The sequence below is a fragment of the Ochlerotatus camptorhynchus genome, unplaced genomic scaffold (genome assembly GCF_037179485.1).
Source record: "Ochlerotatus camptorhynchus isolate MF236.1 unplaced genomic scaffold, CSIRO-AGI_Acam_v1.1 ptg000308l, whole genome shotgun sequence".
In the NCBI taxonomy this organism is placed as follows: domain Eukaryota; kingdom Metazoa; phylum Arthropoda; class Insecta; order Diptera; family Culicidae; genus Ochlerotatus; species Ochlerotatus camptorhynchus.
The window spans coordinates 640,628-663,853 of NW_027040796.1; the positions used below are offsets into that span (position 1 = coordinate 640,628).

Consider the following 23,226-nt stretch of genomic DNA (forward strand, 5'->3'; position numbering starts at 1 on the left):
CTAGAGAGGGTCTAGTATAAGAGAGGAGCGGATTCAAAACAAACTGCCTTTGCAACCCATGCCTAGGTGATTTCTAGCAACACTGCCAATGCAATCAAGATAGGTGCTGCTCGATTGGCTCTGGCTTTGACAGTTCGTTTGGCTGAAGACCAGCCAGTCCGCTCCTCTCTTATACTAGACCCTGTCTAGTTTACACATTCAATTCGCGTTCAAGTCAGTTGAATTCAAATGACTTGATCAATTGACTTGCCCTGTCTAAACCCAGCTTTATAGCAAAGTTCTTAGATTACCCTTATCAGGGTCATTCATGATGTAATGAATTTTGATTTAATTATGAATTGCAACATAAATATAATGAAATAATACGAAAACCATCACTCTGTCACATCATATTTATTGGTTTAGAGAACAAAAAGCTTTTTTAACTTATTTTCTAACATTTCCGTTCAAGTTCCGTCGGAACCTGCTTAGAATGCTCTTCAATTATGTTACCGGAACTTCTTAAAGCTATAGTCAAAAGGTACAACACAATAAACACTTTATCTTCCGCTATCCAAAAAGCCTCCTCCATCAGAACTGGAGCCGCTTCCAGTGGTTTCATTGTATGGCAGTTACGCCAATGAGGGTCATAGCGCTTCCATTGCGGCAATGGACGCAAAACGTAGTCAGCACTCACACACTCATCACGAAACGGTTGCTTTCCAAAGTCGACGACGCATCGACCGAAAGAACTGCTGATGAAGAACAATGAGTAGGACCACACAATGGTTGCTGCCGAGAAAGCAGACGATCGCGTGGTACACATCGAGAGTGGCCTGCTTTTGTCGACAGCCGGTGCACACTGATTTCAAGTTCTTATAACGACTTAAAAATGAGGCTGATAAGAATTCTGTAGACCACCATCAACCAAGCTGCTTAAGCCTCAAATAGCCTTTTATCAGACCTTTTGGTTACTTGGGAAATTAATTCATTTATCGAAATGAGCGTCTTGATGGACGGCGGTGGCGTTGCCATCATTGTCCATAGACATATCAAACATCAAATTCTTTCTTCATTTGAAAGCAAAGTTTTTGAAACTTTGGGAGTTTCTGTCGAAACAAAATTTAGACAACTTACGTTTAGAGTTGCCTATTTGCCGTTCCAATGCGTAGGCCGGCAAAAGAATTTTATCAAGGGTGACCTGCAGAATCTTACCCGTCATAGGTCTAAATTCTTCATTATTGATGATTTTAATGCATGGAATAATGCTCAAAGTAATTCCAATGGTAATATTCTGTTTGACGATTGTTGCCCTATTCAATATCCAAACAGTCCAACATGCTTTTCTGCAGCAAGAAATCCCTCAACTATTGAATTGGTCTTAACTGATTCATGTCAACTTTTGTAACCACATGCTGACTTTGGTTCTGATCACCCTCCAGTAACTTTTGAAATATCCCAAGGAATAATTTCTAATCCCAACAGCTCTACTTTCAATTACCATAGAGCTGATTGGGAGCAATATCGATCATTTATGGAATATAGCTTTGATCCAAACAGTTGGAGGCGAACCAGCCCAAGGCTGAAAGCCTCCCTAATAAAGATAAATAATAATAATAATTTGATCCAAACATATATTTGCAAACCAAAGATGAAATTAATTATGCTCTTGAATCTCTAACTACTTCTATAGTTGAAGCAAGAGCTGCCTCAGTACCAAAATGAGAGGTTAAATTCGATTCAATTATAATAGACGACGATCTTCAACTGTTCTATCTACCGTCCAATAAGTTTGCTTTCTTCAATAAGTAAACTTTTTGAAAAGATAATTATAAATAGAATGATGCTTCACATCAATACGAACTCAATTTTTGCAGATGAACAGTTTGGATTTTGCCATTGGCATTCAACTACTCATCAACTCTTACGAGTTACCAATTTAATTCATTCAAACAAATCTGACGGCGAGCAGCTGGAGTTGCTCTTCTAGACATAGAAAAAGCATTCGACAGTGTTTGATTGCTAAATTGAAAAAGTTTAATGTTCCACTCTATATTATGAAATTAGTTCAAAATTATTTAACCGACAGAACTCTGCAGGTTGCTGGAGGCGAACCAGCCCTTAATAAAGAAAACTAACTAGCTAACTCTACAGGTAAATTAACAAAATTCAAAATCTAAATGACTACCTGTTAGAGCTGAAGTTCCTCAGGGTAGCATCCTTTGTCCTATATTGTATAACATTTTCACTTCGGACCTCCCTGATTTGCCTCAGGGTTGCCACAAATCTTTGTTCGCCGATGACACAGGCATTTCCGCTAAAGGAAGAAGTCTTCGTGTTATTTGCAGCAGACTGCAGAAAAGTTTAGATATTTTTTCTTCTTATTTACAAAAATGGAAGATTTCTCCCAACGCTTCCAAAACTCAACTTATAATATTTCCACATAAGCCTAGAGCTTTCTTTTTGAAACCTAGTAGTAGTCACATAGTCACTATGAACGGAGTTCCAATTCCCTGAAGTGAAGTGAAATATCTTGGATTAGCACTTGACCAAAAACAGGGTGTCTACTCAATCCAAGGAATCAAATTCCCTGTGTTTTCCAGGTCGGATGAAAAAAATTCCAGGTGCATAAAAATTTTACACATTATTATTTTTTTTAATTATCCATCTGGAACCCGTTTTATGTACTTATTGATTTATGTTATTTTCGAATGTTCAAACTCAATTGGTACTTATAAGACGGCACAGCAAAAAAGTTATTGAATATTACAGCATAACAGATGCACTTAGGTTGTTTTATATTAATTTGTACAATTTATGTTTAGTAAATGCACCAATAGTGGAGGTACGTTAGTGCAATGTACTTCTATAGTGACTTAGGGAGACTCTATAAGCCACCATAGGAACACATTGCGCTTAAGTACTTCCACTATTGGTGCATTTATTCTACACAAAATTTGCGAAAATAAATTATATCCATGGGTGTAATATTGTATTTGGTTTTTGCAATCACATTAGTTATTGATACAGTAGCATGCATTACGTCGATCAATATTGCATTCTTTTTTGGTAATTGTGTAGTATTTTTTTAATTCAAGAATATAAATACAAGTAAGAAACCTGTGTTTTGGAAACCCCATCTATACTATTTCGATAAAACGATATATCAAAATTTGATATGCTTTCAAAAACAAAATATCATTTTGATAATATGTTTGAGTCCAACTCTGTTTGGAAGATCAAGATAGAAGAAATCATGGTTTCATAACTCTAAAATCTCTTATTAGTTCCCCAATCAACAAAAGTTTCTATGAGATACATGTGTTTTTATTGTTATTGATTTGATCAATTTAGAGAAAGTGGTAACAAATAAAAAGCAAAATTATTCATTTTTTTAACGAATTAATTTTTTCCGCCAGCACATTCGCTTCGTTTTGCGTATTTTTCGCCTCTTTTGTTCTAACTCCTGAGCTTTAGCGGCATGCTTCTTTCTGACGGTTGCCAGTCTCTCTTCTTCGGCTGTTTCCTTTTTACGACGATTTTGATCCTCCATATACAAAGAGTGAGCATTGCGCGCCCGAAGCAATAGAGATTTTGATATATCAAGATTAGCCATACCGCCTTTCTGCGTCACTGCATCGTACACTTGCCGTCGGACTACCAGGGATTCCTCCATCAGATTTTCAAACAAACATTTACTGTTTATTGAAAAACCCCTCTCCACATTGGCATTCCCATGTGACAAGCAGCATACGATTTTTACGACCACGAGCAAGTCTTCGTAGTTTTCGGCAAGCATATCTCTCCAGAAATGATCCAAAACGAGTTTGGCGGCGATCGTATGATATACAGGATTCTGTAACTTGTGATCGTGTCGTAATGGAACGGTATTATCTAGCTGCTGAGTCACCTGTAGGTCCACTAATCCTTCCACAGTCGATCAATATGATAAGAAGTTTGTCCAGACGACGCTTTGCTACACAGATATCACTCACGATGGTACTCGGATCTAAGGAACTAGCAGCCTTTCTCAAAGGATACGTGATCGGCGATATGGTTAGTAATTTACAAACAATAGTTATCAAACAGGTTTTGCATTCGTTACGAAACGTCAAAACCGTCAATTCCTTTACTTTCAAGTCTTTCAGTGCCTTTTTAGTATCAAAACCTATAATAACATTTCTTGACGGTAGATGGTTTTCAGAATCTTTAACTGATTCAAGAGTTATGCCAAGCATTTTCACCGGTTTTAAATTTTTTCGCAAAGATTCATAATCAGACCGTTTAATGCACTGTAGAAGGGCACCGTCGGATTATCCGTTTGTAACTCTCGCAAAAGTGGTTCTATTGCTGTAGCAATGGATCTGTCGTTCACGAATTTTACAACATCACTGTATGATTTACACTTCGGCTCAGCTTTATCTGTCTTCACTCCGTTCACAAATTTTCGAATACTGCAAATGTTCTCTATTGCTCTCTTCGCCACTTCTGCATTTTCGAGCCATCTATGACCGCAGAATTTCAGTGGAAACACATCACTCCCCGAATATTGCACATAAAACGCTCGTCGAGCTGGAACATCTTTGAATAAGTTATGCAAAGCATGCAAGTATGAGACAACTGGCCGTTCGGTTGCTCGAATCCCATCTTTGAAAGCTCCATGCATAATATGAATCCCACAAGAGCCCAAATCAAGAAATTTTGTATCTCCCTTCTTTAACTCCAAGTTGAGCTCCCGGAGAAACGCCTTGGGGCAATCCATAGATACTTGAATCATCTTATCCGTATTCAGCGTATTTATAACTTCTCGAAAAGAATCCAACAAATCAGTTGCTCGGGATCTGGACAAAAACCGTGACATGAAACATCTAGTTTCAATCTCATTGGTGGTGTTATTCCAATATCGGATATTGATATCCATTTGTTGTTTTTTTGTAACTTTGTTCAATGATTCATCGAACCCAGCCAGAAAAAATCACACTAATTCACGTTTTCAATGAGTTCAGCTTTGAAGTACGGAGCAATGTCATACATAATTACGTAAGCAATTTTGTCCTTCTTTAACTGCATCCTACTAGCAATGTTGCTATCTCCGAACATTCTTTTTAAGTCTAGCACATCCTTTTCTGGTGCCCGTAACGACTTATGGCTCATGACGGTTTCGATGCACCATAGTATTTCTGCTTCGGTCACTTCTTTTTTAGTAATAAACTGGTTGAGAGGTTGACCGGATGACGATTGATTTGTGCTCGTAGCTGATTTAGAAGACAGTTGCAACAACGAACTTTCCTCACTTCCACTGTTAACAGATAGGGCTGCTGACAGGATTCACGGCGACGGAGCAGATGACTTCATGTAGGTAAGAAACGAGTTCATTTCGACACCAGAGAATGTTTCCCTTAAGCACACCGGTTTAAGCCCGCAAGTTGCCTCGCACACGTTGTCGTAGCTGTCAGATGCTTGTCCAGTTTAGTGCCCTTAAGAAACGTTTCGAGAAACTGAACGAAAAACTTCTTTTGAATTACGAATTAAGTGAAAATTGGAAAATTCCCAGAGTGGAACCTAAATTCCTTGAATATTCCAGGTTTTTCCAGAAAAAAATTAAAATCCCTGCAAATTCCCGGTTTTCCAAGTTTTTTTTTAAGGTAGTAGACACCCTGAAAAATTTACTTTTAAAGATCACATTGAAGGCATTCAAGCCAAATGTAACAAATATATAAAATGTTTGTATCTTCTTATAAACAGGAAATCCAAACTTTGCCTGACGAATAAACTTATAATATTTAAACAAGTTTTTATACCGGCCATGCTTTACGTTGTGCCAATATGGTCTAGTTGTTGCACTACCAGGAAAAAAGCACTTCAAAAGATTCAGAACAAAGTTCTGAAGATGATTTTGAAGTTGCCTCCCTGGTACAATACTACCGAGGTACATAGAATGTTGAGACTTTAGAAAAAAATGTCCAACAACTTGAATGATAATTTCAGGCAACACTCGTTGCAATCCTCATTTGCAACAATTAATTACCTTTATATTTAGATAAGATTTAGTTTTAGTTTTTAGTTTTAAGATGTCAATTGTTATACTGACAAGCAGGTATAGAAAACCTATTTAAAATACTGAATTGCCAAGACAGGAACTATGTAAAAACTCAAGATATATATCATAACAATTAAGGCTGGTAAGTTACTGTAGTAGGTGGAGCACTTAGGTTAAAATGGAATGTGATTTAATTTGAATTTGAAACAAATGAAGAGTCAAAAAAATAACTGTAGAACTACTTTAAAGAAGACTAAGTTGAGAGCAGACAAAATTTCGTAAAAAGCGTCAAAGCCAAAGTTGTAGCTTTTTAACTAAAGCATGAGACAAAAGTAGGCACTTAGGCCGAAGTAGCTATTTACCCCAATCATCTGTTCTCTGGAATTTTAATTAAAGACAGTTCTCCGATCTCAGAAACTCTTTAAAATTGCTTAGGAAGAACCATTAAAAACAAAAACGAACGCTGGGCTGGAAGTGCCCAGAACATTTTTTTTGCTTGCTTTAAAAAACCATTTCTGTATACTGAAAGAGAGAAGAATTAGTAATTTCCACTAAATTCCACTACCTTAATTGTTTATACTTGATAGATATGCGTATTTCTTTTTTCCTTGATTTGTTTTCCGTGCTGAGCACCAATGCTACCGACGCCAGGGATGCAGCTCCCACACCTGGACCCTACCTATCGACACATCAACTCATGAACCGGGGACCAACGGATCAGAGATGTTATTGAACCCAGGCCTGTTGGGGTGAGAGACGCCGCTTATACGCGTATTTCGTCTACAATGTGCAGACTTCTACACGCAGGCAAAAGAACGTAAAACTCCATAAGAAACACTTATGAATTTTAGCAATAAGAGTGTGAATTTCATTGATTTACCTTATGAAAAATAATGTTGACAAAAAAATAATAAATCGGAGCAAACCAGAAAATGGACGCTTAGGTTAGGGGGCCGTGTGTTTACCACTCGTCTTTCAACGCTTAGGAAAATGAAATGGTTAAAGGCGTATGTGTAAAAGAGCTACCTCATGTTACCCGAAAATCATTCATAAGTCACGCTTATGAAATTCATATACATGTACATATACATATGTTGTTCATAAGTCGAGCCCCTTATGAAATTCTTAGGTCTATTTGCCTCAGTAGTGTATTTTTTTTTTAGCTAAGACTGCGCATTTCGTAGTGGCTCCTCCGTGATTGATCAGAACTAATGCACTTGTACAGATAACCACGTAGATGGTGCATGGGATTAGCTTTTCATCTTCAAATGTACACGCACGCACAGATCAATTACAGAGCGCCGGCCACGTCGTCCTCACGGTCTTTTGGGGAGGGAAGGATGATTAGTTCGACGGCCGTTTTGTTACTAGAGACCGAATACACCTCTGCATCCCCACGGCTTTCACGGGGAGGATAGTTGTGTTAGTGAGGTGGAGATCAGGATTCAAACTGTGGTAAGTGATGCAATCGGTTGTGATTAAAGCAGAATTCGTTTTCATTTAAATCTAGTGGGGATATAATAAGGCAAAGGGAGAAATTGCAAGGAAGGAGACTGGTCTGTGATTGAATTGCCGACCTTCTGCTCAGTAAGCAGAAACGGTAACCACTGAGCTACCAAGCCTCGTCAATGTGTAAACTTCTACAGTGTATTGTACTAAAAGTCGAAATTTTTTTTCAGTATACTAGTATTCCACTATAGACTCCCACATTCATCAGGAACCATTTTTTAGTTTCCATTGGTGAACAATTGTATGTAAAATCCCTAGACCATTGGATTATCGTAAAGTACGTATGAAATGTCATCAAAGAAAAGTTCAGGAGAAGCATGCTTTTTACTACTACGTTTATTTAAAATCTCTCGAGATTTATACATTCATAACATGCTTTTAACGTACTATTTCCCTAAGTAGTAGGTTTTTCTTAATAAGCTAGCAATATGATTAGAGTTCATTTTTACAGCAACATTCCATGTATATAAGTTGTATTGTATAAGTAGAACGTACTTTATGCTCATTTAGTCATATAATACCAATAATAAACTGTAACTGTATAAATTGTAAACATATCTCACCATTTAAAATAAATTCCATTCGCTGCCATTCGTTTCCTGTGATCGCAAACGATACTCATGCCTACATTAAATATATGTAATTCCTATGTTCTCGTGTCTCAGTCCTTATCGTTACCGCTTGAGAGTACTCTCGGAGGGAAAGTTGTTGCAAAACTTTCTTTGAGTGGATTGTGGAAGATTGTTTTTGTTTTTCGTTGAGAAGAAAAAAATAAATACTTGAGTGGGAATCGTTTCTGGGTTTCCGTACAATCAGACTGCACGAAAACAATAGCTAAAACTAGGTAGCGTGTAAAATTTCGTGTAAACCGAACGCATTTAGTTGAACTAAAATACTATTCCTGGCGTTTTAAAAACAATTAACATTCGTAGTAGTAAAATTAAAACAATCGTAAATGGCAAATGCAGTGATTGCCCATTGACACTATCTTTTCTGTTCGATTTGGAGATTGAAAGAGGATTCGTTGGCTGCGTATTTGCTAGAAAATACTGCTGGAATGTTTCGTTTACGGTTCGTTTCCTTTAAGTAACGTATTATCCGCTGTTTTCGATACTGTTGATTCGTGTGTTGAAGGAGATTTTGCTTTCTAAAGCTAGGTTCTATGTGTGAGTGGAACGAATTGTGTGCTATTATTACTAGAAAATGCTGTCCAGAGAATCAAGGGCGTTCAATTGTCTTAGCTACATATCTCTCCTACACTAGCTATGTGTGTAAAATATTCTTATAACGAATTATATAAGGCAAAATAGCTTAGCTTTCAACAAACTAATTACGTTAAAATATGTTTAAAATACAAACCGTTACTTGGTTCCTGGTTCGAAGTAAAACGTGCTCGATAAAGCGCAGTGATAGCGCTGCACAACGTCAGCGACAATAAGTCGCTTGATCAGAAGCAGAGAACATGAATGATTTATTCTCGTTTCACTAATGTCGTAACTATATACACAATCCGAAGGTCACTTTCGTTTCGATAATCCTTAAGGTTCGAGCCGTGCTAAAACATTATTCCAGAATACGTTCCGAGTACTCGGTAGAAAACTTAACAATTACTGTGTCGAGCTCCGCGCATTAACGGAACTAACAGGGACGGTGGTCCGGCCTGTCTAAGAAAGGGATGAGCTAGTAGCTCGGCAGCGGTTGCTCGCTGTACCGGATCCCTGACCAACATACGATCGAGGAAGTTCTGTAACCGGCTCGACACCTTATGAGAATTCTTCAACTTTGGCGGTGGCATGTCCCGGATCCTTCGCATGGCCTGTAGCGGGGGTTCGTTGAAGAACGGCGGTTCACCGTCGATCATCTCAATAACCATTATACCAAGGGACCAAATGTCCACCTCGGGCCCGTATGGAAGCCGAGAGATTACCTCAGGTGACATCCAGTACGGAGTGCCGACCAGTGACTTACGCTTCGGCAGCTCTTGCGACACTTGCGCACAGAAGCCAAAATCGGACAGCTTAACCCTACCATCGGACGCTAGTAGAATCGAGTCGGACTTGATGTCCCGATGAATCACACCCTTTTGGAAGAGACACATATAGACAAAACATGAAAACACAAACCACACGCTTACAAAACCCATCACCACGAAACATACCTGCGAGTGTAGATATGACAGTGCCTTCAGGCATTGCTTACACACGGTGGCAATCTGCTCCTCGTCCATGCGCGAATGGGTAACAATGTCGGTCAGGGCACCTCCCTCCAGATACTCCATCACGACCCAAAGCTCATCGTTCACCAGGAAGCTGCTGTAGGTTTCCACAATGTTAGGATGATGATAGTCCCTCATGATGACGACTTCGTTGAACAGCAACTCCCGCCGTTGCTGCTTTCGCAGATCCATCTTTTTGACGGCGACCTGACGACCTGCAATGTAAAGATGAGGAGTTAAAATGTTAGATGATTGAATTGGAGCTGTATCATCTCGCCGAAGGACGTTTCGCCGAAGTGCATTTCGCCGAAAGGGTCATTTTGCCGAATTTTACAACTCGAAAGAACGGCTCATGTTTAAAAGAAGGAAGCATTCCTATAAATCAAAAATATTGATTATTTAAAAATTTCTGAAATCGGCACAACTTGAAAGAACTGGTCATGTTTAAAACAAGGAAACATTTCTACAAATGTAAAACATTAATTATTTAAACATTTCCGAAATCAGTGCAACTCGAAAGAACTGCTCATGTTCAAAAGAAGGTAGCATTACATTTGAATAGCTTTCCAGCTTGAAAAAATCGAATCTTCTTAATCTTTTTTCGAGACTGATTCCCAAATTTACTGAGCTTTCAGAAAAGTTCAAAACCGTAGAAAATGGCATGCTCGTCGGTGAAATGACCCATTCGGCAAAATTACTTTCAGCGAAACGTCCTTCAAATCTGGCGCCAGATTTAAGCGATTTTGGCAATCAAAAGTCTTTGGTGACTTCAACGAACGTTAAGGGATGAACCGTTAGAAAAGGTATTTCATGTCAGGTGCTTGAAATTCCTTTAAAAATTCAGTGAAAAATACCTAGCGAAGGCTATTTTTGTTTAACTGTTCATTTACTTTTTAAGGCTCAATGTGGCAGCTTTGCGGAGCCAAAATCTATTATCCTTTTTTCGATATTTCTTGATACTAGTAGAGTTAGTAGATAATATTAGTATCGGGGACACTATCGAGACCCAACGCATCTCGAAGAGGATTATGGCAAGGTGATGGCTTTCGTGTTTGCCGTTTAAAATCACTTTGGATTTTCAGGATCTTCTTGGATTCACCGATCGGGCGACTACCATGTCGCACGACAGCCCAGTGAAAATTGTTGTCGAAAAAGACCCAACTGGAACAATACGAAGCGACACACAGCAGGCTAGGTGGATTGACTAGTTGGAAAGTGATCCATTGACAAACCGACATTACACTTATTTCTGACTTATGCCCAAAAATCGTAAACGGTCAATTTAAATGTGCAGTGATCCGAAATGTCAAAACCATAGGATTTTTTGATCTAGATAAAAATAATTTGTCCAGAATAGATCAAGCACGAACCAATTCATAACTTTTTCATACGGGTTCATGGCTTAGCTAAATATTTCTTGCGAACCCGGAGCTAGATGCCATTAGTGTTCTTTGGTCAGAAATTTTATTGTTTTTGCTATGGTTATTCATGTCCGTTTGTCGTTGGGTGATCTGCGGATCCACCGCAGACATCGTGGCTGGCGACATGCAGCCATGGATCGAATAAAATGGAGATGATTTCTATATGAACAAATCCACACCAACTGACGAAACGATCAAACTATACCATGCCCGAATTCAGGGTGCCCAGTGAATGGTAATTTTTAAATTCCCGTTTTCTTCTCGGCTTTTTGGATTTACAACTCAAACAATCCCGGTTTAATACGTGACCAATTGAAAATTTGCGATGATATTTCTGGGTAAATTGTCTTAAATTACAGTTTTATAGGAAATATTTATCAAAACTGAAAGTATAATTCTATAAAATGGCTCGCTTGATATATTGAAAACTAAACCATTGATCTTAACGATGTTTTGATCTATTGTTTTACAGTCGTCCCACAATGATGGGTCAGCTAGTCATTTAATTAATTATTAATTAATTATGAATCTGTCAGTTCAGCGTGTAAAAAAATATATCACTATCGAGTATCATCCCAAGCAACAATTTCGGTTTTATTATGGTCTTCAAGTCTATTCTAGGAGCCTTTCAATAATTACGTAAGCACTTAATGGTGGAGGGGGTGTTTGAAATTACGCTTACGTTTTCTTACATGGGAAGTAAGGGGTCTCAGAAATATTAATAGCGTGAACAGTTCATACAAAGATCATTAATATATTGGATGTAAGATCAGGAGGGTATTGAAAATCCCAGAAGTGTTTACGTAGCTTGAAACCTTATGAAAACCAAAACCAAATGTGTTACTGGGGAAGTTAAAGATTTCTTGAACAATTTCTCAATATCGTTCGGCCTAGTGGCCATAAAAATATGCCATGATCCAGTTGATCAGGAAGTTCTCAGGCTTGGCAAAGTGCTGCAAATGGATTTTTCTTAGTATCTCGATAATATCATTTACTTTTGGATAAACAATATTTTTAGCGTCAGTAGGCCGAACGGCCTGTGCTGAATGGGTCATTGGACCGATTTACAAAGAGTGAGAGATTGAATTAAGAAGTTGTTTAAGGAATCTTTAACTAGATACAAATACGATCTAGAGAAAATTGTTGGAGATCTCGAAGTAAGGAAATGTTTGAACATTAGAATGTACTAACAGAAATCTTTAAAATTTAGATTAAGAAAATTTAATTCTGAAGCTTTGCGCTTTGATCGGAGAAGAAAAAAGTAATTTAATTTATTTTAAAATATGGGATTGGAAAAAATACTCAAAATGTGTAATATTGGAAAATTTACAAGATCCCAGATTGAAAAAAAACATTATTTTGGTCCTGTTTTGCTCTGCAACTTGGAAGAATGTTCAGGGCTCCAGCAATTTAAAAAAAATCATAGAATTTTGAGCAGAATACTTATGGATTTTTTAGGAGTATTTAAAAAGCATTTAAGAGTTAATTTAAGAGAAATGCTACAAAATTCAGATGAACATCTTACGGTAGTTCTGAACAGCATTCCAAGATAATTCAGATATAATGTCCTAAGGCATTCTGAGATGAATTCCAAGGAATTTCTGGCGAGAGTTCTGAATTGAATTCCTAGGTAATTCTTAGAATTGTTCCATGGGAGTTGCGAAAAGAACATCAAGGAGAATTCCTGGGTGATTCTGAGTAGAATACGATAATTCTCAAAACTTACCTGTCGATTTGTCCGTCGCAATGCAAACTGTTCCCGTGGATCCTTCACCGATTTTGGTAAAGTTTTCGAGATTCTCTCGCGGATCACCAGCTGAAACGACCATCTGTAATGCTGCTCGGAACTGTAATTGAAATAGTTATTAATTAAACAATCTTATCTAACAGTTTCCAGTTCTGTATCATACCTGCTCGTGGGTTAACCGCTGCTCGGTTTTTGTCGACCCGGAACCACCTTGGCTGGCGCTTCCCGTTTGCACAGACGAGGTCGTACTATGCGCCACCGAGATGTTTCCACCGCTGGAGCTGGAAGCTCGCGAGTTGGCCTTTGTACTGGGATGGTTGTTGTTCATACTATTTACATTCGGCTCCGCAGTCGATCCTGCAATCGAAGCGGGCGATGGCATCTTGTGGTGTATGGTGGGTTGATGGTGACCTGGGAACTGACCGGGACCATTCATGGGACCGTTGCTACCGGGCGGCATAGCCTGTTGCTGCTGATGGTGGTGGTGAGGTGGATGATTCTGCTGTTGCTGCTGCTGGTGTTGAAGGGTAGACGCGGCAGCAGGTCCACCCATGTGATTTGGATGATGGTGGTGATGATGAGGAACGGGATTGCTGGGCCCAAGATCAAGCTGTGGTGCTGCCATACCCGGCTGACCGGTCGCCGTTGGTCCGTGCATGCCTTGATGGTGCACATGATTGGTATGAGAGGGCGGGGCAGAAGATGGACCTTGACCCAGTGGTGAACTGTTAAAGTTGGGTTTACTGTGCAACGGTGGCGGACCGCTTCCATGCTGCTGTTGATGGCCTTGAAGTGTGCCCGGATATTGACCCGGGTAGGACTGGTGGGGATAACCGGTTGGAGAAGATTTTTGTGACCTGAAAACAAAGATTTCCTCATTAATAATCCCATTTTAATAGTTTTAATATCAAATCGAACGAAAATCAATCGGCAAGCAGGTTTCCATTCAAATCACGTCCAATTCACAACACAACCTAAATACCTTTTTCACGATAGTGTAATTAAGCATTCATTCAGCGTAAAAGGCATTTTCTTCCAATCCCACACCTTCGGCTACAAGCTACAATAGCCGAACAAATATTTTGTCGCATTTGTGTCATTGAATACAGTTGAAGAAGGAAACGGTCGGTCGGTCGGTCGGCTCAATTATAATAACCGTTCCCATTGATTTTCGAGCCCCGGGCAAAAAATACACCATCACGTAATCGGCAAGCAGATATAGATGGACAACCAACGAACATAGAAGAAGGGAGGGAAAGGGGTAGCTTCTTGAGCGAAACACTTGTAGGTTCACCTTTTGAGGCACCTTTCTTCCCTCTAACACAGTCAATTGATTTCAGCCTCCTGCACCCCTTCGAAACCCATCATAGGTCGAACAGAGCCAAGCCAGGGGGACAGTAGGAAGCTGAAAAAATTCAATTGTTTCTCCTCCTACAGAGCACAACCCATCACTTTCTATGCTTTGTGTTTATTTTTTTCGCTGGTTGGTATTAACTTTGGAATCATTCAACCATGACCTGACTAGAGAGCAGCGGTAAAAAAAAAACATTTGTCGCTATAGGGGAAGGTAAGGGGAGCACAGCACAAGTAAATACTACGTGAACTCAATTTGTCAATTATTTTACTGTCACGTCAAGTGATCGCTGAAGCAAGCTTGTCGTGCGATGGTCATTTGTATACTCATCAATATTTTAGGGAAATTCAGATAGGCTCGCATACGGAAGTTTCAATATAGTTGATTAGTTTGGTTCGATGATACGAATCTAGTGAAATCATCGTACAATAACTCTATCGCTGCCTAAGATTAAGTAACTCAAATTCGTAGGTGGTACAAGTCCTACATTATTGTCAATCCGCCCTAATAAATAGAAATTTTAAATGAACGTTAACCCGAATGATCAAAGTCAACAGTTTGGGATTAATTATTGACTCTTAGATGAAAGTGATACATCTTCCAAGATCGAGAACTGTCCTGGCCATGTACATGCAACTTGTGGGGATATTGTCATGGGAACTGACGGCTCCAGTAGTGGTTGAATAGCAAGCGTAACAGCTTTCTCATCCCACTGGGTCTTCGCTCAATTCCAGCCGAGGTCGTTGGGATATTTAGAGGCGAAAAATCTTTGATCGGGTATTCGTGAAAGTCACCTCCCTGGCACAAAGTTTCCATTTGTATGGAAACGTGTCACCTGAGCCAACGCTTTGACACCTCCCTGGCACTCGTATGCCGTCGGTGATTAATTAGCAATTGGCGATCGACGCTCGCCGGTGATTGGCACTCGATTGCGGAACAGAGACCGACGTTAAATAAGGGGAAAAAAGGGGGATTAAGTCAACGATCATACCATGTTGAAAACGGGTACACGACGTTAGGCATACGGTCGTTAGGCATACGGACGTTAGGCATAATGTACGATAGGCATAATGGACGTTAGGCAGAATCTACCCGATGAATTCCAGAAGGATGATAATGGGGACCGTCTATTGATTGCTGACTTCGGTGACAATAATGAAAGAGCCTTAATTTGTGGAAATCATGAAAACTTGCGACGTCTTGGACAGGCAAAGTATTGGGTTACAGATGGTACGTTTGCCACAGTTCCTTGTTTGTTTCGGCAACTCGTCACTGTTCATGGAAGTATCGCTCACATCACATCATCAGCAGTCGGTTCCGCTAGTTTTCATTCTGATGACAACAAAAATAGAATCGTTGTATCGAAAAGTATGGCAGCAGCAGCAGCAGATATTGAATGAAAAACCACAGAATTCACCATTCTTCATTTCATGAGCTGTTCTTTTGCATAATATTTTATTTAAACTTAGCTGTTTTTTGTTATTGAATGAAAAATCACAGAATTCACCATTCTTTATTTCATGAGCTGTTCTTTGAGGAAATTTTTTTCTTCTTTGACAATTGTAATATGTGTGTAAGAATATATTACATCAAATGTGTGATTTTTTTATTTCTAGATGCGAATGATTTCAATTTATAGTTTAAAACTATGCTGAGTTTTCATTGCCAGATTACTTAACCGCTATCGCTACTAATCTTGGATCGAAGTAAATATGTAGCTACACGCTTAGAAATCAGCTTTGACGTCAATCATGGAACGCAAACAAACATGGCATGTAAAATTAAGTGTTCTGAAACTGAAACCTATGCAACTCAACGAAAAGTGCGTTTGATTTTATTGATTTTCTCATCCTTTTCAACTGATTCTTATGTCAAAAGGGCCGCTTGCATGTGTCGGTCTCAGGGCACTGAAATTTACATTTCTTTTTCGTAGTGTGTACGTCACTTATGATATGATAAATAATGGATTCCAAACTGTGCTTATGAAAGAAACTATGTTTGTTTAACTTGTATCATTTTTTATTCAACGCTTAGCCTAATTTAAGCATTGTTTACCATGCTCGCAACAGGTTTCTAGAGTTGCACAGCAGCAAGGTATTTTATGTCTAACGTCCATTATCCCTAACGTATATTATGCCTAACGTCCATTATGCCTAATGACTTTATGCCTAACGTCCATTATGCCTAGTGTCCGTATGCCTAACGTCCGTATGCCCAACGTCCGTATGCCTAATGGGGTACACTCGTTGAAAACACCGGTTCTCGTCCGATCACCGAAGTTAAGCAACATTGGGCGCGATTAGTACTTAGATGGTGTGGCCCTCGTGGTAGTTTAGCTGAGTATGTACGCGTTCTTGATTCACCGTGGACTATGGCAGTTCTGATCAAGAAACATACTCACTACAAAAGGCGAGTGTTCTTGCCGGATAATCGAGCAGTTTTCTTGTGTTTCGTCTTCATTCAATTATTCTCGTAATTAATTACTGTCATCAATGGAAAACCGTTGGTTTTGGGGGGAGTATGTTTGTACAAAACGTGTGCAACTACCCTACCCAAATACTCATATCAACACCCAAGTGCCGCAAGCATAGTGTTATCATGCCTACCGTTCTATTGTCAAGATTGCAAATAAATTTAATAGTTCGCATGCCTCTGCCATGACAGGATGGCCCCATAAACGACCGTGTTTTATTTTCACCATCTATTCACACAACGTAGAGAAGTTCTGCCCGTGCGAGATCATAATGGTACATCCCGGAAAATGACGAAAATCTCGTTTTTCGATTCCCGGGAATCTGATTCGGGTTCCCGGGATAAACCTTTTTTTTTGCAAAATTTATATTTAAAATGTTAACTTAAGAATAGACCACACCACCCGGACCACAATTTCCTAGGAAATTTTTTTCAGAAACTCCGCGGTAAGTTGAATGAAACTTCCGGGAACAGACGAAAAATATCCAAAAAGGTAGCCGGAAAAAAAACTTCTGGACGCCAGAAGAGAATTCCAGAGAAAACACTTTTGGAGGAAGGCTTAAGAAACATCCGAGGATCGACGGAAACAAGGGGCCACATCGCGCATCTCGAAACGAAAAACTTTTTCATACAAGCGTTCGTACAAAAAGCGTTTCGTTTCGAGATGCACAATATGGCATAAGTTCTAGAGAAGTCTGGAAAAATGTCCGGAAAAATTTGAAAAAATCTTCTAGAAAGCGTCTTTGGAAATCCAAAAGAAACTTCCGAAGGAAATCGTAAAAAAAAATCGGAAGGAAAGAGTAAAAAAACTTCCAGCAGGAAGGCAACACAAAGTTGGAAGACACTTTCAGAGGATTCCAGAATAATTTCTGGGAGAATGAAACTTACGAAGAAAATGGAAATAATCTTACAGATGAAGTTAGCAGAAATTTCCGAGGAAGTCAGCAAAACTTGCCAGCGGAAGCTAGAAATACTTCTCACAAAAAGTTTCCGGTGGAAATAGGATATAACTTTCGGTGAAAGTTTCAAAGAAGTAGTTCGGAAGAAACTTCTGGAAAATTTAGAAAGAATTTTCCAGCGGATGCCAGAAGAGTTTCCGAAGGCAGGCGGAAGAATCTTTTGAAAGTAAATCAGAAGAAAGTAGGAATAAACTGATGGGGGAAGGCAGATGCATTTCTTAGAGATGTCGGATGAAGTTTTTGGGGATAATTAGGATAATCTTCCTGATAAAGTTGGAAGAAACTTCCGGAAGAAGACGAAAGAATCTTCGAGCGAAAGTAGGCATTTGGATTCCAGGGAAAGTTGGAAGACACTCTTCAAGGCGAAGTCAGATAAAACTCCCGTTGGAAGTTAGAGTTTCCCGTAGAAACCAGAAAGAACTAAATAAACCCAGGTAAGTTCTATCTAAACTTCTGGGGCAAGTCGAAAGAATCTACCAAGGGGAGGCAGCTGGAAATACTTCTCACCAAAAGTTTCCAGGGGAAATGGGATATAACTTTCGGTGAAAGTTGCGAAGAAGTAGTTCGGAAGAAACTTCTGGAAAATTTAGGAAGAATTTTCCAGCGGATACCAGAAGAGTTTCCGAAGGCAGTCGGAAGAATCTTTTGAAAGGAAGGTAGAAGAAAGTTGGAAGACACTTACGGGGGAAGGCAGATGCATTTCTTAGAGATGCCGGATGAAGTTTCTGGGGTAAATTAGGAGAATCTTCCTGAGAAAGTTGGAAGAAACTTCCGGAATAAGACGAAAGAATCTTCGAGCGGACGTAGGCATTTGGATTCCAGGGAAAGTTGGAAGAAACTTCGCGAATAAGACGGAAGAATCTTCAAGGCGAAGTCAGATGAAACTCCTGTTGGAAGCTAGAGTTTCCCGTAGAAGCCAGAAAGAACTGAACAAATCCAGGTAAGTTCTACCTAAACTTCTGGGGCAAGTCGAAAGAATCTACCAAGGGGAAAAGACAATTTTAGGAGAAGCCAGTTGACCTTTCAGTACTCGTGTCAGGGTTGGCAAAATCATCAATCAAATAATATTTTTCCGCTCTCAATATCACGCGTGATATTGGAACAAAATATCGTGCTTGATATTGATTTTACAAGCTCCGTTGATATTGCGAGACTATTCAAAACGCGCAAAAATCAAGCTGAGAGCTGACCCGACACAAACATGATTCCGTTACACATCGTTTTCTTAGAAAGAGAAAGTATAGTTAGCTATCTCCTTTTAATCTTCACCGATTGCAGACACGAAGGGACTGCTGCCAGTCGTTATGGAAGTTTCGGTTCCATTCGGATATAAAGCAAAAATCGTTAAACTCAATCTCACCACAGTTTGGTGAGATTTGCAGTTGGTGAGTTTTGTTAGCTTAATATTCCGAGCTGCGATATCACAGCTTGCAAAATCAACCGCAGATGTTTGCTTGTTGATTTTTGTCTACGAAAATCAAGCGTGATCTTGGGCATGGGTGAGGTTTTTTGATATTTTTTCGTGTTGTGAAAAATACAACAGTACGTTATTTCCACCTTGAGGGCACTACTTAATACCTAATATTCTCCGAAGCATTCTTCAAGTATTGGCCTACTGGATACGGGTATTAATGAATCCAAATTAATCTCTATAAAGAGAGAGAAGGATTAGGAATTTCCATTTAATTCCACTACCTTATTTGCTTATCCTTGACAAGTACGCGTATCTTGTGCTAATATTAGTACAGTCGAGTCGAGTAGTAATACAAGACACTGAAGAAGTCTGCACATTGTAGACGAAATACGCGTATCTTTCAAAGATAAGCAATAGAGTGATGCAAAATTTGAAATTTTCGCTCCACAATACTAAAACGATTCCAAATCTGATCCTGACTAACCTCTCAAAATTTGAACCCATTTGGTGAGAAACTGAGATGGCACAAACCATTTGAAGTTTGTATGTGAATTACTATGGTAAAACCAAGATTTTTGTTCATGTCTATCTAATAATTCACCATATCGGTTTGCTTCAAAAACTTTCAACTGTACTAGTAGGAAATTTTCCCAGTTACAACTTTGCTGAAGACCATTTTTTGATTAAATGCAAGGATCGAAAGTTATCAATTGTTCAATGCGCTGATGTCTTATGATCATGCTCAATCAACTGATCAGCAGGCAACATTGGTGTTTCTTGGGCGTTGAATAGGACACAAAAATCATGGCTACTATGTCACACTGCAAAATACAGTGTTGCCTACAGAGCAGCTGCTTGATCATGTCATAAGTTTACCAATCTCTTAAATAATTAATAACTTTTTTCTGTCTCGTTTTACATAGAAACGATTTTGAGCAAAGTTGTAGCTGAGAAAATTTTCTGTAAGAATTGCTATCGAACTGTTTCGCAGCTGAATATGGAAAAAGACTAGAAGGCAATGAACAAAAAGTTGAGATTTCCCATACTAAATTTTTTTTAGATTCGATACTAAAGCTTCCGGCTTTCAAAGATTTATCGAAATTAAGGTCTTTGAAAAAATCTCTAGCGCTTGGAAAATTCAAGCCAAAGAGATATCGAAACAAGAGTTTTTTTTCGAAACCTCAAAAAATTTGTGATAGGGTAGGTGTTCCAGTAATAGTGGTGTACCTATAGTTGCGGTATGGAGGTTATGCCAGAATAGTGAGGAGGACCCGGATAAGATTATTTTTCATCGGTAGCTGTCCTAAAATAAAGCATATTTGCATATTTCAAACTTAAAATTAGCCCAAAAATTACGTAAAATCATTAATTTTCCTTAAGATTTTCACTCCTTTGCACCTATAGTTGCGGTAGTGTTCTTATAATTGTTGGGCTACAAAATGGTGAGTTGACAACCTGGAAGGAGCGGAATACCTAGCCCTGGTCCTCACAAGTTCCTACTTCACGCCTCCTCGAGTCATATGATAACAAAAGACTACCAGCTGAAACATGGACACAGCTGGTTGGCGTAGCCTGGGCAATGTTGCCAGTTCGGCAATAGCAAAGTGAAGAGGTGCGACGCGAACACTGGCGCGGTAACCATAGTACGGTGATAGAGGAAATGCTTCACCAAACCTGAGCGTCTGCTCACCATGGAGGTGCGGCTCAAAACGGCGTCTGTTCTCCATGTTAGGAGCGGCTGATCACCGTCCTAGTGCCAGCGTGGGACTCTAAACAGAGCTGTGCACGATGGTCCCCCGGCGAGACAGGGGGTTGGGGCAGGCCCAACAAACCGCCCTGGAAAAAAACAAAGTTGCAAATACCGAAGAAAGAAATACGGATCGGAACAATCGGCACAGACCTACGCGACGAAATAAGGACTACGATTGGAAACTCGGAACATGGAACTGCAAATCGCTCGGCTTCCCGGGTTGCGATAGGTTAATCTATGACGACCTGCGGACCCTTCGCAGACTACGAGGCTGGCGAACTGTGGCCATGGATCGAGTAGAGTGGAGACGACTTCTTCGGACAGCAGAGGACAACAAGGCCTTAGCCTGATTGGTAAGGTAAGTAAGTGTTCTTATAATAGTGGAATTCATAAGAAACCAACGCATTCCACTATTATAGGAACCAAAGTTAGCAACTACCACAACTACTGGAACAGTGTTCCTATTAATGGAGGATGAGTTTTCTAATTGTATGCAATTTTATTACAGTGTAATATTTTTCTATCAAAATAGAGGTTGAAAGCTATAGATTGACGTATAACAATTGTGTGTACATCGTATATTTATTGTTTAATTAATAAATTGGCTTAGTACCTCCACTACCGGCTCTTCCACCCTATCTCGAGATCATAGACAATGGAGAAAAAAAATGTATATTCTAATTTTTCTTGAGGATAACGGACTATAAACAAATGCACTGTGGCCATTCTATTTAAGAATTTAAAACCCTGTTTTTTCGGTTTTTCCAGTTGTACCTAGTTTTTCCAGTTTAATCGCATGATAAAACCCAAATCCTTACTTGAAGCATAGATTATTATTTCGCTTAAGTGTTGACCCTAAAGAATACAGTATGTAATATGTAGTAAGGTCAAATCATGTTATTAACAATTGGGGATTGGAATTGAGAAGAGAAATGCAAGGAAATTCCAATGATGATTTTTTAAATAATCTTAAAAGAATCTTTACAGGATTCCAAGTGGATGATTTGAAAATGCTTAGCAAAATGTCAAGGAAAGTATTTTATTTTATTTATAGTAATTTTCACACCCTCGGATCATTTGTGCTCTATCCGGGTGAGATTTGAACTCATGATTTTGAAGTGTGGATTCAGGTCTGTATGTTTTATAGACTAATCTCGGTATTCAAAAATGTCCTAGGTATCACCCTGAATACTCCACAGAATTCTCCTGTAAATTTACTTTGAATCTTACGTAGGATTCCCTTGAAATTCTACCAGTGGCGTCGCGTAACCTCACTTTTTACCTGTGCACCAACTTTCAAAAACAGATTTAATGCCATATTCATACTCGAATCGGTTGAAAAACACACTTAATCTTCTAGTTAACTCGATATCTATCCATTGCAAGCAATAATTGTTTATGTTTTGAGAGTTGGTACACAGGTAGATTGAGGTTAAGGCGACGCCACTGAATTCTACTAAGAACTGCCATGGAATTCTCTTAACGTTTCACCTGGAATCTGGAGTTCCTCAGACCTAGTTTCAAAGGAATCCTCAGATTTCACTTCAAAATCGTCATCGGCGACATGAACGCTCAGGTAGCACGGGAGGCAATGTATAGACCGGCAATCGGGCCAAACAGCCTGCATGCCGTATCGAACGACAACGGCCAACGATGCGTGAACTTTGCAGCCTCTCGGGGTATGGTAGTTCGAAGTACCTTTTTCCCCCGCAAGGATATCCACAAAGCCACCTGGAGATCACCTGACCAACACACAGAAAACCAAATCGATCACGTTCTAATCGACGGGAAATTCTTCCCCAACATTATCAACGTCCGCACGTACCGCAGTGCGAACATAGATTCGGACCAATACCTAGTTGCAGTATGCATGCGCTCAAAACTCTCGACGGTGCATAACACACGTCGAAGTCGAACGCCACGACCCAACATTGAGCAACTACGGGACACCGGAGTTGCCCAGGACTACGCGCAGCAGCTGGAAGTTGCACTACCCACGGAAGAGCAGCTTGGCGCAGCCTCTCTTGAAGATGGCTGGAGGGACATCCGTTCAGCCATAGGTAGTACTGCTACAGCGGCACTAGGTACTGCAATCCCGGACCGAAGAAATGACTGGTTTGATGGCGAATGCAAACTGTTAGTAGAGGAGAAGAATGCAGCACGGGCGAGAATGCACACACCGCACGAGATTGAATGTGGAGCGATACAGACAAGCGCGGAACAGACAAAACTCGGTTTTCCGAAGGAAGAAGCGTCAGCAGGAAGACCGAGATCGCGAGGCGATGGAAAATCTGTACCGCGTAAACGACACACGGAAGTTCTACGAGAAGCTAAATAGTTCGCGCAAAGGCTACGTGCCGCAAGCC

At 39.7% G+C, this 23,226-nt stretch overlaps 1 protein-coding gene across 1 annotated transcript in view; it reads right to left on the minus strand.

The window, feature by feature from the left end:
* Nucleotides 1-7,849: 7,849 nt before the first annotated feature.
* The window catches only part of mbt (serine/threonine-protein kinase PAK mbt), a 47,263-nt gene continuing 31,886 nt past the window's right edge, over nucleotides 7,850-23,226 (minus strand). Inside the window, exons 2-5 of the mRNA XM_065229143.1 lie at nucleotides 13,075-13,768; nucleotides 12,891-13,011; nucleotides 9,687-9,958; nucleotides 7,850-9,608 (exon numbers count right to left, since the gene is read on the minus strand). Coding sequence (XP_065085215.1) covers nucleotides 9,129-9,608; nucleotides 9,687-9,958; nucleotides 12,891-13,011; nucleotides 13,075-13,768 — 1,567 coding nt within the window. The 3' untranslated portion in view covers nucleotides 7,850-9,128. The remainder of the gene's footprint in view (nucleotides 9,609-9,686; nucleotides 9,959-12,890; nucleotides 13,012-13,074; nucleotides 13,769-23,226) is intronic.